The sequence below is a fragment of the Podarcis raffonei genome, chromosome 13 (genome assembly GCF_027172205.1).
Source record: "Podarcis raffonei isolate rPodRaf1 chromosome 13, rPodRaf1.pri, whole genome shotgun sequence".
In the NCBI taxonomy this organism is placed as follows: domain Eukaryota; kingdom Metazoa; phylum Chordata; class Lepidosauria; order Squamata; family Lacertidae; genus Podarcis; species Podarcis raffonei.
In genome coordinates, this window is record NC_070614.1 from 22,489,597 (window position 1) to 22,507,876 (window position 18,280).

The 18,280-nt window shown below is 42.4% G+C and overlaps 1 protein-coding gene across 8 annotated transcripts in view; it reads left to right on the forward strand.

Moving 5' to 3' along the window:
- SKAP1 (src kinase associated phosphoprotein 1) overlaps nucleotides 1–18,280 on the forward strand; it is a 333,813-nt gene that overhangs the window by 269,907 nt on the left and 45,626 nt on the right. The window contains exon 12 of one of the 8 annotated variants that reach the window (XM_053362276.1): nucleotides 17,618–17,690. The exons of the other annotated variants lie outside the window; for them this stretch is intronic. Within the exon in view, the coding sequence (XP_053218251.1) occupies nucleotides 17,618–17,629 (12 nt within the window). The 3' untranslated portion in view covers nucleotides 17,630–17,690. Of the gene's footprint in view, nucleotides 1–17,617; nucleotides 17,691–18,280 lie in introns of those variants that run through there. 8 annotated transcript variants of the gene reach the window in all.

Consider the following 18,280-nt stretch of genomic DNA (forward strand, 5'->3'; position numbering starts at 1 on the left):
TTCTACTCCTATGTCCTGTTGCTGTGTTAAGTTGGATTGTACAGTGGTACCTCTGGTTACGTCCGCTTCATGTTACGTTCTTTGAGGTTATGTCCCGCGGCGACCCAGAAGTACCGGAAAGGGTTGCTTCCAGGTTTCGTCGCCCGCGCATGCGCAGATGTGCAAAATGACGTCACTCGCATGTGCAGAAATGGTGAATCGCAACCTGTGCATGCGCAGACGCGTCGCTGCGGGTTGCGCTCTTTTCATGTTGCGAACAGGCCTCTGGAACGGATCCCGTTCTCAACCAGAGGTACTACTGTACTAAAATCTAACTACCATCAGAACATCAGGTTGGATAGAAACCCGTTTGATTTCTCTTTCACTTTTGGTCTGGCAATAACCAAGGAGCCTTATAATGTCCTGCTAAAAATGATCATTCTTTTCACAATACTTTGAAACTCCTTCCACTAGGGAATGAGCACATTCCCAAAAGCAGTATAGATAAATATATGACCTTTCCATTTGGGCTGGCTGTTAGAGACCCATCAGGCTAGAATCATAGAACTGTAGCATTGGAAGACTAGGGACCCTGAGAGTCATCTATTCCAACCCCCTGCAATCTGCAGCTGTCCCGTATTGGGATCACACCCGCAACCTTGGTGTTATTAGCACCACGCTCTAACCAACTAAGCTGCGTTTTAATACTTGTTATATTTCAGTTCTTTAGTTAGATTTTAGGAGGTTTTGGCCTTTAAAAAGGTGTAACAAGGAAAAATTACATACTGTAGGCAGTGGCGGAGCTTCATGCTCCGCCACTGGGGGGCGGAGAGCAGGCAGGGGCGGGGCTGGCGCGCGTCCCGGGGGCGTGGTGTGCCACCCATAGAGGTGTGGCGCCCAGCGCAGGCGGGGGGGCAGGTGCAATGGCACCCCGCCGGGATCGTGCTGCCGGGGCCGGTGCGCTCCCGCCGCACGCCTCTTCCTCCACCGGTGACTGTAGGGAGGGAACTCCAAGGACAAATGGCCATGAACATGTATTGGAGCACACATTTTGACCTCTAGAGGCCCAGCTTCAGTTTCTGGCATTGTTGGACTGGGGAAAGCCTTTGTCCTGGTACATTGGTGGATCACTAAAAGACTTAAAGTACAGACCCACAGCACAAATTTGTATAAAAATTGCATGCACTAATTTACAGTTGCAGATTATAGGCTGACTTTCAGAGGGAAAGCTGCTCCATAAGCAAAGTGTTTTTTATTTATTTATATTTTACATTTAAAGGAAGGGGCAGAATTTCCACATACTTTCAAGTGGGTCTTTGCTAGAAACCTGAATCATTAAAAATAAATAAATGAAAACAGGAATTTCCAGGATGCTGAATTCAGCACCCGTGACCAAATTTCACACCTGTTTTATACTGTTGTCCCCCCCCCCCACAGGCATTGCTAGGTTATTAAAGGGTTCAGAGCATAAATGCATAGAGTGCCCCTGGGCAAATTAAGAAGATAGATATGTAGCTGAGGTCTCACCTGCCCTGCATTTTGCATCATACCCACCCACCCTGTAAGCAAAGGCTCTGACCATATTAAGACTCCAGCTAAGCAAAGTTTTAAAAACTAAGGTTTTTTAAAAGGGGGTGGGGGTGGGCTTGGCATGAAAGACGCAGGGTCCACATGGGCTACCTCCTAACAATACCCCTGGCCAGACATAGGTAAGCCTACCATTGTGCTTGCTTTCCCTGTCTACACTAGATAAAAACATTGTCTATTAAATCTTCTAACATCTGCTAACTCACCCCTCTTATCTGTGTGAGATGAAAGGTGGGTATCTCATTTGTGCATAACCAGCATGTCTCAAAAATTCCAGCCTTGATCTTTCAACTTCTGGCACTACTGCCTGGCACAGCCTCCAGGATCCCTGGCTTACATTGCCAGCCGCAGGATAGGTGTAGCCTGCAGGTGTTTGACTGGCGCCATGAGGTCTGTGACAGGATGTCATGTGCTTTGTAAGCTTCAAGCCCCCCCCCCTTTTTAAGTGGTTCATCTTTTTTACTGCTGTGGCTCCGGCATTAAAACCTAGGCAATCTTTTTGAACACAGCAAAGCTGGAGAATTTGAGCTAAAAACGCACCTCTGGCACAACTGATAAAGCTGTTCTGGAGCTCCTCACTAGCACCATTAACAGAGCAGTCAGTGGTTACGCTCAGCAACCTTAGCCGCCTTGCAGCCTCAGGTGCTTTTAAACGACACTCAAGGCTTGTAGCAAACCTTACTAGTGTTAGCGGTCCGGCTTGGCACTAGTGTTGCCAGATGTCCCTCATTTTTTAAAAAACAACTTCCTCTTAACATTTAGCACCAGCTAAATGGTGCTGTACAGAGCACCAGTGTGACGTTGTCTCTGCCCCCAGAGGGCTTGCATTCTACAAAACTCCCACACTCCTATGGAAGAACTGCTAGATATGTTACTTTTATGTGTTCGTTTCCATAGAACCATGTTTATGTGTGCGAAAAGTGCTTTGGTGTGATTTAAATATCAGAGCCAAGGATTCTGAATGAGACGGAGAACCCATCTACCCAACCATCACCAGCATTATCCATATGAAAGTTGTGAGCCAGACAACAATGGCTTGCCTGAAGTCATCTGAGGAGCCTCACAAATAAGAGACTAACTAAATATTCCATGCAAATGAGTACAGTCAAACCCCAACAACATTTTTAAACAGAGGATACTTTAGACCAGAGATGTGGCAGGGGAAGGGAAGGGGACACCAGCTGACATGTTCCAAGCATGTATACACACCTGTTGGGCTTTTTTAATACAACTAAAAATGTTATGTGTGAAGCAGACAAATGTTTGGAAACATATACAAGATGAAAGTGTGCTCTTCAGAGAGCCAGAATAGTCTGTAGTTCCTTGCCAAGTGTACACTTAGTCACATAGTTTGGTTTGCGCCATGTAATGTGTGGAATAGATTTCTGTTAGGAGTTTTGCCCATGCTCAGAATTGTGTGATTATCATATTAGCAATCAGGGAGGAATTTTTTATCCCCAGCTCAGATTAGCCGATGATTTTAGAGGCTGTATTTTGAACTGTCTATGTTGTGTACTAGGCTCGTTCGCTTGAGCCATCCAGAGCTTTCTGATCGCAGATGCTTTTTGGTGTGGCAGGCTAATTGTCCATTTGCTTTAATTGTGGCATGATGTGAACCACCCTGTGATCTATGGATGAACAGTTGTATACTACTACTACTACTACTACTACTACTACTACTACTACTGGTAATAATAATAATGTGTCCTGGGTTTTGTTGGGTGACTTGTGGCAGGAATAGGGACTAAAGTATGGGAAATGTTGCTTTTTGGCAAGCAAATGGCCTTGATCTTCAGCTCTCTTCGCTTCCTATGATTCAGTTAAGAGCACACTGAATGGCCATTGATTGAGACTCTATGGCTCCAAACGCCACTCATTTTTTAAGTCCTAGGATCTTTACCTTGACCCACCTAACACTTTAAGAATGCAGTCATCAGCTTCCATAAGCATCCTGATGCAGCAAACATAATCTATATTTTCTCCAAATGTTATTTCATGGGAGACAGACTGCAAGACTACACAGAACTGCATGCCTATTTCCTCCGGGATTCCTCTGCATCCCAAAAATTCTATCTTGGACATTCGTTCTCAGTGAGTGCAGCAATATGTGTGCAATCCTCTGCAGGTCCAGCAATATTCTTTGGGATCAGATCAGTCAGCCAAAGCACTGTTATGCTTTTGCTTCTTTGGTAGTCCTTTCCTCAACTATTTGTTTCTAGAATAATGTTACAAAAAACCCCACTATTCAGTCACTATAGAGCATCTCTCCCCCCCCCCAACTTAGCGTAGCTTATATACATTCTATAGTTGGATGATGATTTTAATACACCAGGATTTCCTTTTCATTGTGAATGACAAGCAACCAAATAAATAAATAAATAAATAAATTCCAGCGTTGCTAATTCTCTCTGTTGCTTTAAGCGTCATTTTATTTCCGCAGACCCTTTAGTGAAAGGAGGAGGCTGGTGACATCTAGTGGTCTTTCTGAGGGAGTGCAAGGAAGGGAGAAGTATGGCGTTAGATCTGGAAGATGGGGGGGGGCGTAAGAACAGTCAGATTTCGCTGTGATGAACCTTGATTTCAACTAAGACCATTTTCGCAAGTAGCACTTAAACCCACATATCATCCCCTCCCCCCCAGCATCTTGCCATTCTTAACAAGCTGCATTGCAATGACGAAAGACGTAGTCGTTGGCTGGGAGGGGGGTATTTTTGCTTCCATTAATAACCCCCACGGGGACAGGAGACTATAGAATCGGAAAAGGCCTGGGAATAGAATCTGAGGTCAGCCAGAAGGCAACGGTCATGCACCGGTCAAATTCAGGCTTAAGGCTATTTCCCCACCTCATATCCCCACTTCGAAAAGCTTCCCCTAACACAACCCCCCTCCATCTCTACCCTCAGACAAGAAGCAGCCATCCAGAAACAAACCCCAGGACAATTTATTCCTCCCATGTAATTTTCTATACATCGTTCTGTAAAAAGACAGAAAGGTTACAGGGCAGGGTAGGGTGGGAGCTGGAGCTGGGATCATGTGATTCTACCCCTCGAATAATCTATCGCTGCCCAATAGCTGTGCCATTCTAAAATTAATCTGGTTATAATCATATAAACGCCAGGTGTTTTTAACTCTTCTCCCTCCCATCCTAAATGCTACCTTGCCTATGGCAGGTTGTGTGATGGCGAGTTGGGTGCTCTTCTAAAATACGTGAACTCCTTTCCGAACTTGCAATTGCCCATCATTTCCCCTTTCCAAATTCTCAGGCTGTCCCACTGTCTGCGAAAACAGTCTCTGTTGCTTACATCATACCCACACACTCTTTTTAATGTGAACTATGATCTCCCCTGTCACCCATAAGTGTATACTGAAGGAAGCGATGGGTGGAAAATCCTTTTTTTAAATCACTGTTACTCCCTTGACTGTGAATATGTCAGGTTGTTTAAAAGGTGTCAAGTCACACAGAGCTTCTGCTCTTTAATCCATAGGTAATGTTAACATCTCTCATTCTCAACTGCTTTGGAGTATACAACTGACAGGCATTCATAGTGTGAGCAAAGGAGGTTCGGTTACACACACACACACACACACACACACACACACACACACACACGTCCGCTTTTATACTCTGTGTTAATCAGTGTGGAAGAACTACCACCACCTGGTTCTGTAACTCAACAACTAATGCAGTTTGGAATCCCCACTATACCCATAAGCAGTCATTGAATGGCTGGAGGGTAGGGAATCCACCCTTAGGACCCTGTTTGTGACTTGAATGCTGCTAAATTTAATCTGCATTCAATTATCTTGGAATATGGCCGAATCATGAGGCAGCCAGGTAGCAGGTTTGGGTTGCCATTAAGAGTGGCAGAGTTGGAGATGGACAGATCTGACCTACTGGGAAGTTCTGCTGCGCAAGCCCCGCTAAAATGCATAGGAGCTGTGCTTCATAGTCCTTCACTTCAGCAATGCTTGCATAGGGAATCTTCCTAGTGGATTATTCACCAGGTTAATTGTTGGGAAAGAAGTGCCATTTGGATTTTCTATCTTGATCCAATCCTGTTTTCATCTTCCTAAATGGAAAAGCTGAGCTGGAATTTAGGATTTGAATTCAGCAAAGTAACCTGTGTGACATCTGTTCAAGTTTTGCTCTTTTCAGAGTGGAAAAATAGAATTGTCATTCCATATCTGATCTCACCTGGATAAGACTGTGCCCATTATCTTGACAGGTATCATTAAGGCTAGCTTGCATCCCTCTCTATCTTCCGCGTGGACATTTCCACATAGGCATGTTTTCTGGGCGTTGAGCTGCTTGTTATTTTTAGAAGCATAATTTGATTTAAAGAGACATCCAGAATATTACAGTCCCTTATATGATATAATAAACGGCCCTTATACGAGTTCCAAATTTTATTTTTCTTTTGGTCTGGAAACGCGAATGATCCAGTACGCAAAAAGAACTAGGCAGACATGTGCAGGATTTTCCGGAGTGTTGTGTGTAATATTTTTATATAATATATATGTGCTCGTGTTTGCATGTGTGCCGTTCCCTCACCCCGTTTATTCTGTGCTGAAATTTATCATGGATGCTGTTAAAGTCTTCGTTCTTTGACAGAGGTAATAATAAATACACTGCTAAAGACAGTAGTTTAATTCCTTATACCTTCCAATCCGGCACAGAATAAACTCCATTCATCGCCGAGTAATTTTTTACCACATAAATCTTTAAAACGAACCGTTGTAGGCTGTTGAGGCTGAAATATTGCAAATTTATTAGTTATGCCCGTGTCGTAGTGGATTCGGTGCGTTTCCATTCGAATATATTATCGGGGAAATTTGTGTCTTTAAATGCGACGTTCCTTCCATTTTCCAAAGGCAGGTTTATAACAAGCAGCTCTTGGTGAAAACCAACTCTGCCTTTATTAGACAAAGATTTAGTTCTAAACACTTTGCTAATCTGCCCACGTTGGTGATGGGGAGAAAGGGGGCGATGCTTCAATGTGGCACCCTATTTAAAATTGGCATAGGAAAGCTTTTCCTCTTAACATTACTAATTATTGAAGGATGCTGGTTATTTCTTAGGAAGATGAAAGGAGGCAAACATTTCTGTTTAGGTTGCAGAGTTCAAAAATAGGAACCGCAAAAGGTTTTGTCAGCACAATATTTAGCTCGACCAACATCACAACTTCCTCCTTCCTTACGACTTCGCAGTGATTTGGAGAAAAAGAATTTTTGTAAATCCAATTATTGTCCGTAAAAAAGAAAAGAAAAAAAAGAACCCATCAAATTCTTTAGAACTTCCTTTACTGTGCCAGAGCTTGGTGAGAAGGCAACTACACATTCGCAAAAAACTTGTTAGGCTTTAAAATTTTTATTTTTATTTTTTATCTCCTGGAGCTTTGGAATATAAATATGCATTGTCATTTAATTTGGCTGTGATAAAGAATTAAAAAAAAGAAAGAAAGAACAACAGTGGAAATCTCTCAGTTCGTTTAGAGAGCAGGAGATAATTATAAAACCATTTCCCAATCCGTGCGAGACGTGAGTAACATTTAAAAACCCGATTGATGTTGGTAACATTTAAAGTGGTTGGTGCCACGAAATGTCACATACGGTCTGGCTTTTCATTAGAGGAGAAGCAGATAGATTGATGGGATCGGGGCTTACATTTCTGGGAATAAAATAAGTTTGCTTTAGCCCCATAACTCCTTTCAAGTTTACCGATGTGGTCAAAGGGGGGGGGGGCTGGAAGGGGCAGCAGAGACTGGGGAAACTGCTCTTGCTTCATTTGTGGAGATCAAAAATGAAATGGTATGAACTTCCAGAGCCTGCTATTGCACCAGAATAGCAACGAATCAACAGTTTTGTTTTTTTTATAAAAAAAATTAAATTAAATTAAAAGCAGGCTATTAAATGCTACACAAAAGAGGCAAAATCCGACAGCCATGAGAACTATCATTCATAAGGAGCCGGGTTTGAAAGATAAGAGTCACACACACAATTAATATTCAAGCATTTCCCATCAAAGGAATTCTTTCTGCTATCAGAGAAACCTCAGAAGAGGGAGTGCTATAGACTTGTGTAACGTGGCCCATCTTTTTCTTTTCTTCCTTTCTTTGCCTTTCCTTTTTTCTTTTTCTTTTTCCACGCCTGCTCCATCTGTAAATGAACAAGCATCTTGATTTTATGGCTCTTTTCTTTGTTAAACTGAGAAATGGAGGGTGAGGAGCAAAAAGAAAAAGAAAGAAAGACGTGAGCAGACAAAACAAAACAAAAAAGACCCCAAAAGATGATGATATTGAAAGCCTAAGTAACACTTTAATTCCACATTCATTTACGCTTTAGCGATGAAGTTGTCACAAGCCATAATGCAGTATTTAATTAAAGTAGCGCAAACGGATCTAGATATGTCCTGCGGTTGCTATCTCCAAATTATAGCTTATGCCGTCCCAGTTGTATTTATGAAACGGCAGTTTCGAAGGTGCAGCTGAGCTGATACAGAAAGTAAACATTTAAACCATAGCTGTCAAAAAGAAAAGAAAAGGTGATGCTTTTCTTTTCTTTTCCCCTTGCTCTGTTTCCTCCCTCCACTCCCCAAATTCTCCTTCAGTTCTCCCTTGTGCAGCAGAAGCATCTTGATTTTCACAAGGGAGAAGCTGTGGGGAATTTCTCTTTCCTTCATTTGACCTACAGAATCCTGGGAAATGGGGTAATGCTACCCCTTCTTGCCGTGGAAAGTTTTGTCACACACCTAAGCATAGAAAATAGCATCTCAGGGTACCTCCAAATGACAGGATCTCATGCACAGCTGAACAGGCAGGAGGTGCCCTAGAGAAAGGCAAATAACGTCCTCCCAGAGACACACCTTCCCCTGGACTCATCATGGTGAACCAGCCATGTGAATGGCACTGTCCCCGTGGTCCCCATCAGACGTGTGGACTGGTGGGGACAAGCACCAGTGGAAGCATCCCACATGTCTGAGCCTCAGGGATCAAAAGCACCGAGTCGCTGCACCTGCTCCCCAAAATTAGGACCATCTGGATTTCTCTAAGGCTCTATTTGTAGCTGAATGAGAGAAAAGCAGGCTTCTTAGAGCTGTTTATTTCTGTACCCAAGTGCAGGTGTCTCTGCTCAAACTTCCTGTTGCCAGAGGGGGGAAAAACCTACCCCACCTACATTTTGGCCTGCAAGGTTCAACAGAACATCTGTAGAGGAATACTTGTGGTAGAAGTCACTAGAGCACTATGGAGAAATCTGTATGAGGCTCACCAGAAAGGTTCAGTGAGGGAGATACTCAGATTTTGACATTGATGCCTTCTCTAGGGTGTTGGAGATGGGATAGATGGCTTTGCCCTGGGCTGGGGTTGCAAACTGTCAGGGCAGTGGACCTCATCACTCTTGTGTTCTTCTGCAGGATACTCAACAACACCTGGGAAAAGTCAAGGGCTCACTAAGGTATAAACATGCCCCCCTACTGTACAAGAACTTGTGCTAAAAACAGGGGCATGATGAGCAACTATTTCCATAATGGGGAATCTCAAATGTAAGATCACATGTGGTTCCTGTCCCCTGTTACATCATTGCCACTATTTTTGTCTTTCTTTTTTTGTCCTTGGGGGATGCTTTGTTGAATTGTGTTATTATGAGTTGGTAGAGTTGTCCTTCTTCACAATTCAACTTCTCACCAATTTCTCTGGAATTAAATCTCTGAAGGTATGGGGGTGGAGCGTGCGCATCTTTGCCTCTGGCGCACATGCATGAATGTGAAGCCACGGTGCAGTGCACATCTTGCTATATCACACTCGCCGCAGCAGCTGCCGTGTGGTTTGAGCTACTGGTAACCTGTCATAGGGCAATTCTGTTTTTTCAGGGTGCTTCCACACTAGCTACTTGCTATGGAATAGCTATTCTCCGTTCACTCACTTTGTATGGGGTGTCAGTATAATGTCGGCGTCCAGTTGTTGTTCTCTTCTGTTTTCGCCATGCTGCGTCTTTCTGCAGATTGCAGAAAAATTGACTTGAAAAGAAAAAGAATGCAACAGTAACGCAGTCTCCAGGTGTAGATCGCCTTAGCTCTTACTCTTCCATCTTTTTAAGAGGTGCTGTTTTAACATGTGCAGTGACATGCTGAGTGGGAGAGCCTACTGCCACACATCAATTTCTGTACAATTTAGCTATTATCTTTTCTGGCAGCACCATTTTATCAGCATGTGTTTGGTTTCTTTAACTGAGCTCTTAAATTGCAATAAAATGCCTTTTTGCCTACATATAAATAAATAACCAAATGCTGAAATATTTGTACAATAGCACTTAAATAAAAAGGGGGGTTTAGCACAATTAAAATTTTGCTGTGGAAAATCTCACACTATCTATCCTGGTCTTTTCAGTTGCTGTTATTTTACCAATGTGGTCTCTGTTCCCCCATTCTTACAATTTAGCCTAAACACTTTCAAGTATTTTAAACAAGTTATTGATTTTTAAATTTTATTTCAAAGTCCTTTAAAGCAAATTAAAAACAATAGGGGGAAATTATTAATGAAATTACATACTCAAATGAATGGCTTCTTTTCTGCCCCAGTTGTTATCCGCTAGTGTGGATGGAAGATAGTGTGATGTATGCACACAAAAGGGCTACTCTCACCCCACAAGTGTGGAAAGTCCACTGCAATTCTACAGTGAAAAAGCAGTGATTGGGTAGTGATAGAGGCTGCCAATCTGGAAGCACCTTTTTGCTTCTCAGCCTTCTTAACCTAAACAACAGGCATCATGCTGGCTTTTGAAATGGTGGACAGCAGACTATTGCAGAGTAATTGAATGCAGTGTAACAATGGCAGAAAAGAGCATTAATGTGTAATAATAAGCAGGGAAAGGAGAACATGGGCAATAACCATTGGTATGAAAATCGGGCTGATACAAGCATATAAAATAGAAAATATTGAAGGATATGGGGCCATGGCTCTTCCTTCTCCTCCCCCCTACCAGCTCTAATACCTTTATTACTACTTGTCTTGGTGGGAAAGCCCAGGTTCCCCCCGCCAACTTACTACAGAGTAAATATCAATTCACACTGTTTTCTATATAGTGGCTACCACAAGCTAAGTTCCATACGAGTTCGGTATGGTATCTGCATTCATTGATAATGCAGATTGCATCTTGCCATGTTGATATTCAGGTATTCAGGTATTCATGTTGACATTCAGATATTCAGGAACAAACACAGAAATAACTTAGAATCCTACTCCGTGGTGACTTTAACCACATTGTGAGAAGGAAGACGGTCACCTCCAACCTTGCTGTTAAAAGCCCAGCATTATCCCAGCTCGCTTTTCCAGAATTCTCACACCCTGACTGCATTATGGTGATATCAGTGCATGGTGATTTCTCCATAGCTGGAGCTGTAGATGCAACAGAATGAAGATTGTTGAGATCTGAACTGAAAGAATGGACTGTACCATTTCAGGCTTCGTGGGGGGAAATCTGAATGCTCCCCTATGTAAAACAAAAACTACAAAATACCTCCAAACAATGTCTCCGATATGCTAGTTTTCTACTTGTGGCATTGTTTTTAATGTGCTGAAACATTTGAAAAAAGGCAGAAGGCTTGCAACTTAGTGGTAGAGCATGTGTTTTGCATTCGGAAAGTCCCTGGTTCAACCCCCAGCATCTCTGAGTAGGGCTGAAAGAGACCTCTGTCTAAAACCCTGGAAAGGATGGCTTAGTGTAAGGCAGCTTCCTATTTCCTACATCTTTATATTCCAGGACTTAACCACCTCGGGCTTCTGTATGTGTATTTATTTTTATTTGTTGGTATATTTTTATACCATTTTTCAAACAGATCTTCTTCAAAAGCAGCTCACATCTACCAAAAAGATGAGACAAAGGCCCTTCCCTCAAGGCTTACAAACTAAATGAGTAAATTCAATCGGGCCCACATAGCAAGCTTTTAGATGACTATTGCCTGAATCCATCGCCCGCATGTCACAGCTGAAACTTCTTCTCAGAAAATTTCCAGATTGTTACAGGTTGCAATATACACAGCAGTAGGAACAGGGAAGTGTGGAAGAGTACTGGCAAAACATTATGAAGTTCCAGAAGAGAAGCGTTCTTTGCATTCGTTCTGAACATTTTCACCTTCGAGAGTTTGAGCCTTTTGAGCAGCATTTGTCAGAGGTGATGATTATTAATATGAGACTGGGTGCAGGCAGGACTGGCTAGAGTTAGTTGGATGCCTGCATGGAAAACTCAGTTGGTACCCCTACTCAGCACACATTGACATGGAGCACAATCCATGGGGAAGTTCTCTAGCGCAAGCCCCATTGAAATGGATGGGAACAGTGAGAGAGCAGCACAGGACAGCTTTCCTTTATATATTGTGGCTCATGGAGTAGATCTATTTACTTGCCCTCAATAGCATTCAACTATCCCCTAGTTCAACTAGTTTTTGAAGAGAAGACACAGTGGAATATTCACCAGCAGTGTGAACCAAGCTTTCAATGACAAATGTACTGTCCAACAAGATAAAGCACTAGGGGTGACATTCAACTATATTTTACTCAGAACAGACCCACTAAACTCAATGGGACAAGTTGGGTCCATTAATTACAATGTTTCTACTCTGAGTAAAACTTAGTTGAATACCGCCTTGGGTCACCTACCTATTTTTCACCTTTCTCTCATACTTCAGGTGGGCTTACTGCTTTACTTTTATAAAGCACATATATATTTATTTTCGTCACAAAAGATGTATTGGCAACATCGCAGGCTTTGCCCAATTTACACCATTCATCCATGCCTTTTTCTGCAAGCAGACCTCCCCCAGCCCCACAAGCTCAACCTTGGAGATATATTTGTACTGAACAAAGTGTTTCCAAACTCCATTGCCCTACAAATCTATCTTCTTCTTCCATAGGAAGACCATTTCTAAATGTAGAAGATAATGCAATTATAGATTCCATCCAATGTAGAATTACAGAAAGCAGTAAAATACTTGGGTGAATTATGGGTTTGAATTTCATTGTGGCTTTTGACATTATTTTTCACCATCCCAGGACTTGTTTTGGACTTGGGTCATGCTAGCTGCTGAAAGCATAAGCTTCTAAATACAGAGCTTACATGGTGGAGCAATTATGTGAAGCTTGCCAACATGTTTGTAACTCGGGTGGGCTGCTAAGTGTAGTGTCTAAGTGTGTGAGTTGTAAACTGGAAGCCCTAGTAGCCTTTAGCAGCACATTCTTTTTCAATATGTATTCATATGTTACTGAATGAACTTAGTACTGTTCCAAAGAAGCTTGTGCCACTGTATTCATTTTCGCTACAACCTACTAGCATATCTACCCAGCTAGATGTTGATGCAGCATGGTCATCTCAAAGAAAATGCTTCCCAGTGGTTAGTCACATTTCATGCTAAATTAGTAATGTACAGAAACTCCAATTGCATGGACCTGCCAGGTCTCATTGTGACTTCCTATGCCAATGTCAGTGGCTCTGAGGATAGTTCAGTGCAGGGATGAGACATGACCACAAGATCTGGGCCATCCATACTTTTGGGGCTTCTCATGTGATATAAAGCTTGACCACCTGGAAGCTATTCCTTAGCAGTTCTCACACCATATTGACAACAATCTCTTATCTATAATATGGAAATAATACTGACCTAGGTGATGGGACTGTTGTCAGGATAACTGAGACCAGTTCTAGACATGGCAACAGAATGAAATGGGGCACATTTTTTAATATTCCCCTCCAAACACATGCATACACAAGCACATACATATATATATATATATATATATATATATATATATATATATACACACAACACACTACAAGTAGGGAAAGAGTCTAGCAGGTGGCTTAGGTGAGAATCTTTCTCCTTTGGGAGCAAACATTCAATAAGAATTTATGAAGAGTCCTGCTGGATCAGGCTAAAGGACCATCTTACCCAACATTTTGTTCCTATAGATGCCTATGAGAAGCCCACCAGGAGGACATGAGCGCAGTAGCACATTTGCAAATGGCATATACCATCTCATTCTGTTGCATGTGTAGACCAGGACTGAGATCATGTGCCATACACAATGTGCTTTAAACAGTTAGGGAAAGCACCCATAGAAATCCACTGTTTTGTTTTCATTATACATATCAGCTTTTTGGCATGCTTCTTCCGCTGTTTGATGCAGGGTGCAAAAACCTGGTGCCTGCAGATCTCTGCAAGTGACCTTAGCCATCACAAAGCAGGCTCCACACACGGCACTTCTAACTAGCTTGGGATTCAGCATTTACTGCAGGTGCCAGGATGGATTTGGATCTTGAGAACAGGCTTCATTCACAGTCTCAAAGTTAATATTCGTAAGGCTGGTGCAGATGACATTTTTAAGATGCATGCCTCACCTTAATATGGATATGAGCAAGTGTGGAAGAGAATCTGTGTTGATGAAGAGTGGTGAGTGAAAGAAAGAGTGAAAGAAAGCTTAAATAATTGGGGCCTTTAAGCATGCAAAGAACAGCGGAGGGAGGGCATGACATAAGCTCACAAAATCATGAACCGCTTGATTTCATGGAAAGTAAATGGCCTTTTAAAATAATCAGAACACATTCTTAGTAAACAGATAAGATGAATCAGCTCAAAGTCCAGCTTGCTGTTCCCACAGTGGCCAGCCAGATGCCTATGAGAAGATCTAACAATGGCTAGTAGCTGTGCTAGCTTGAAAGAGAGCCTCCTTGTTCAAAGATGCTATATCACTGTCTACCAGATGCCAGGGCCAAACAGAACGGCTCTCTCCACTGTGCCCTGCTTGGGGATTTTTCAGGGGCCTCTAATGCAACTCTTAGAGAGGGTGCTGGACTAAGGCTGCAATCCTATGAATACTTACCTAGGATGTGAGTAAACTCCATTGAACACAAGCAAGGTTGTGCTGCAAATGGACCAAAGTAAAGCCATTCTTATTTCTTTAAACCAGCCACTGCTCCTTGGTAAAAACTAGTGCATGCGATGACTCGTTTTCCACTTTCCATCACCCTTTCTATTGCAGAATTGGTCATTACAGGTTGCTGAGGGCGGGGAGGGCGGAAGAATTTCTCCGCACAGTCATCTAAGGGAATGGAAAAAAAACCCACTAGAATAATTGGAGTGACCTTTTTAAGAGAAGTGGCCCTCCAGGGGGGTTCCAGTCAAGAGATATTTTGATAATTCTAATCATCTAATCAGCACTTGTTTCTTTTAATCTCTCCCCCCCCCCTTACTTTTCCTCTTTCCTCTGGATTGTTCTTCCAGCCAGGGGAATCTGAAATAAATTGACTCCTTTACGTAATTATTCCAAACCCCTTCACAGGTCACTTCCAAAGTTTAACTCTGATGGCTGCTCATTTTCGTCAGATGCGAGCGGCTCAAGACGTTAACGCTGAAAATAATTGGCTGCTGAACAAATTTAGGAAATTGAGTGTGTGATAAAGCAAATAGAAATGTTTCCTTTATCTCCCCCCCCCCTTTCCTCTTCTATCGTTTCCTCTCTGGCATGGGGGTGGGGGTGAATGGAAGGTGGACCTGCTCCCTTTTGCCACCCTCACAGATCTGCTATTAAAGTTCCACCTACGGCTAAAGAAGTTTTTGTCCGTGAAAAATGGTCATTTTGTTCTCCATCCCCACCCCCCACCCCAATCCTTGCTGGATAGAATGTTATTAAAATGCTAATTTAAAAGGAAAAAAAGAGTTAAATATCTAGCAATGGTGAAGTCTAATTGGACCCATAATGAGTTTACTAAATGTGAGCGCCCCTGACACTCGCGGAGCATAAACAGCCAGCAAACAGATCATTAGCAACGGCGTTCATTTATTTTGGCGACCTTAAGATGACCCCGCCGAGGGTAGGGTAAAAGAGCAGGTGGATCCGGCTGTGACACCCCCCTGGGGGGGTATCCAGGAAATGAAGCTATAAGCAGCTGCTATAGCAACACCTCTGTTGAACAGATGATGTAACGAACAGCACCGGCCTGAAAATCTTGGCAAACCAGAATGCGTCCAGCTCCCCTCCTCCTTCCCTCAACACACACACACACACACACGCACAGAGAGAGACATGAACAGGGTTTGCTGAAACAATCACAGCTCTTACCATGATTCATTCGTTCCTTTTGAAGGTATACAATGTACCTTTTTTGACCCCATTGGATTTCAAAATGAGGGATCAAAGCTCTCAAAGTGCATTTACCCCAGCATGCTCCCCCCCCCCGCCCCTGGGACCTCACCACCACCCCAAAAGCAGGAAAGCAAGTTGTCTTAGCCTGTACCAGTATCTACCGAGATCAGGCAGCTGCCTGGGATTGTCATGGATATTTGAACGTATCTTCAAGAAGAGACTCGGGCAGGGCACAATTCCGAATCCAAATCCTTGCTGCCCTGCTGGTGTGCAGGAGGGCAGTGGGGACTGGATTAAAACTTGCAGGAGGGAGGGACAGGTGCAGCAAGCTTTTGCACAAGGTGAGGAAAGCCTCGTGCCCACAAAAACCCAGGAGCAGCACTGCCATTAATAAAAGTTATACTGCTCATAGTACCCCCACAATTCTTCACCTGAACCCCATGAATGGCAAGGCAGGGATGGTTAAGTGTATGAATGTATGTGTATGAATGAGAGAGAGAGAGAGAAACACATACATTCAACAAGGAAATGGGTGCATCTGATCCTCCATGTCAAGTACAGATCGTTAAATAAGGAATACAATGCATTGCACAGACAATGTGACACAAATTAGCAATTGTTTTGTGGGACGTTGTGGGTGTGGGATTGGGGAGTCCTAATCTTTGGAGTTTGTAGGAGTGTCTATTCTATGGGGCGTTGAAAACCTCAGGATGGTCACTCTATACAGCAGGAATGTTCCAGGGAAGTGAGTACTTCCTAACAAATGTGCACTTCCCTAAAAGAAGAGGGTAGCCACGTCTTCCAGTTTTTAATAGTCTGTACAGTGTTTCTCAGCAGCCATCAGATATAGGTGTGGGCAAAATCCAGCTGAAAGTGAGCACCTAGTAAAAATAGGAAGATTGCAAAGGTCAAGCTAAATTTTATGTTCAAATCAAGGGCATCCTGGACACCACAGGAGTTTTGAGGTGCATGGCTGCTCATAGATTCATATTTTGTCTAATTCTGGGTTGCTGTGCACATACTTTTTGATCAGCTCTGACACAGATATTGGTAGAAACTGAAAGTGCAGACAACTTCAAGCAGTGAGAAACTGTCCAATTTGAACTTGAGCTTAGAAAAATTGATTCCAACCAAGCAAGACTTATAAAGACAGCAGGCAGCATCTCGTAGATGAAATCTGGATTTCAGGATGTCAAAACTATTTGGCGTCTCACCACAGAAGCAAAAATGTAAATCCAATTTTTATCATCTGGGAAGCTGAAATTTGGACAAGCGCTCTCTCTATATATACATTCATTCCCATCAGTAAAACTTTCAGCTAAATACTACACCAAATTCACCAAAGCCTGTGCAACCTCTGACAGTAATGAAAGTTGGGCAAAAAATTAGTAAGGTTTATTTTAGCAGTACATTCCAAAGGTGTGCTTTTATAGATATACAATACTACTTCCAAAGCTATAATTTAATATAATATTATTATGTCTACACTTTATATGTTGCAATATTCTCTGCTTCTAAAGGTTAGGTGAGGGCAGTTATATATAGAAATTTATCATTTTTATTATCACTTGGGGTCCACATTTCCTCCAAGGAGTTCAGAGTAGCGTAGGAAGGAATCCCACACGGTCTTCCACCTAGTTACTGTCCAGGCCCAGATCCATGTGGCTTGAGAGTTGGGGCTTTATTGGATTTGACCATTCCCTTGGTCTAGAAATAAATACGCATGCACTGAAAGCAAGACAAATAAAACTGATTGCTTTTCCACTCTTGTTAGGAGACTGGATAACTTCTACAAGATTGGTCCATAAAAAATTCCCACTCAAGAGTTCACATCCTCTCCATTATTGGTTTTGGCAATGGACTAAAAATATGCTGGCCTGCACCCCAAAAGATTGTTCTGTCTATTCTGTGAATTTCAGCATGATTTCTGAAAGTCATCTTGATTGTTTCCTGCATATGCCAAAAAGATACTCAGGAGGTGCCCACATTGTACATACAAGTTCTCTGCTTTTTTCCGTGCTAGTCCCTCCTCACCTCTTAATCACAAACCCTAATGTGGATTAGGATCTCTGTGTCACCATACTCATGTCTCTGAAAGGTGGAGGAAATCCATATTTTTACTGAAGTTTGTTACTGGGTTGTAGGAAATGCCGTTCAGTGTATTTCCAGTCCATATCAATTTAGTATGTCAATACATAACTATTCTGCATCAATCAGCTGGGTTTTTTTAATGCATGAAAATTGTATTATTTTAAACACATCTTGGTTTGCATTTTACTGTATAATGTATATTATTGTGTGTATTCTACCCTAACATATGCATTTTTGTACAAACTTTTAACTGCAATATGCATTTTTATATATGCATTGTGTTAGGGGCTTTTTGAGCCAAAAACTACCTTACAAAATTCGGAGAAGTGCCGAAACTGAAGGATAGCTGCATTCTGATCTGTGTTTTATTCTGGAGAGCACTCCTATCTGGTGTGTTGTATAAACACACAAAGAAATCCTAATCAGATGAGAAGCTCTATATACTCCTGATGTGGCATGGGAGCAACCACAGAGGTGGCAACAACCAGGAC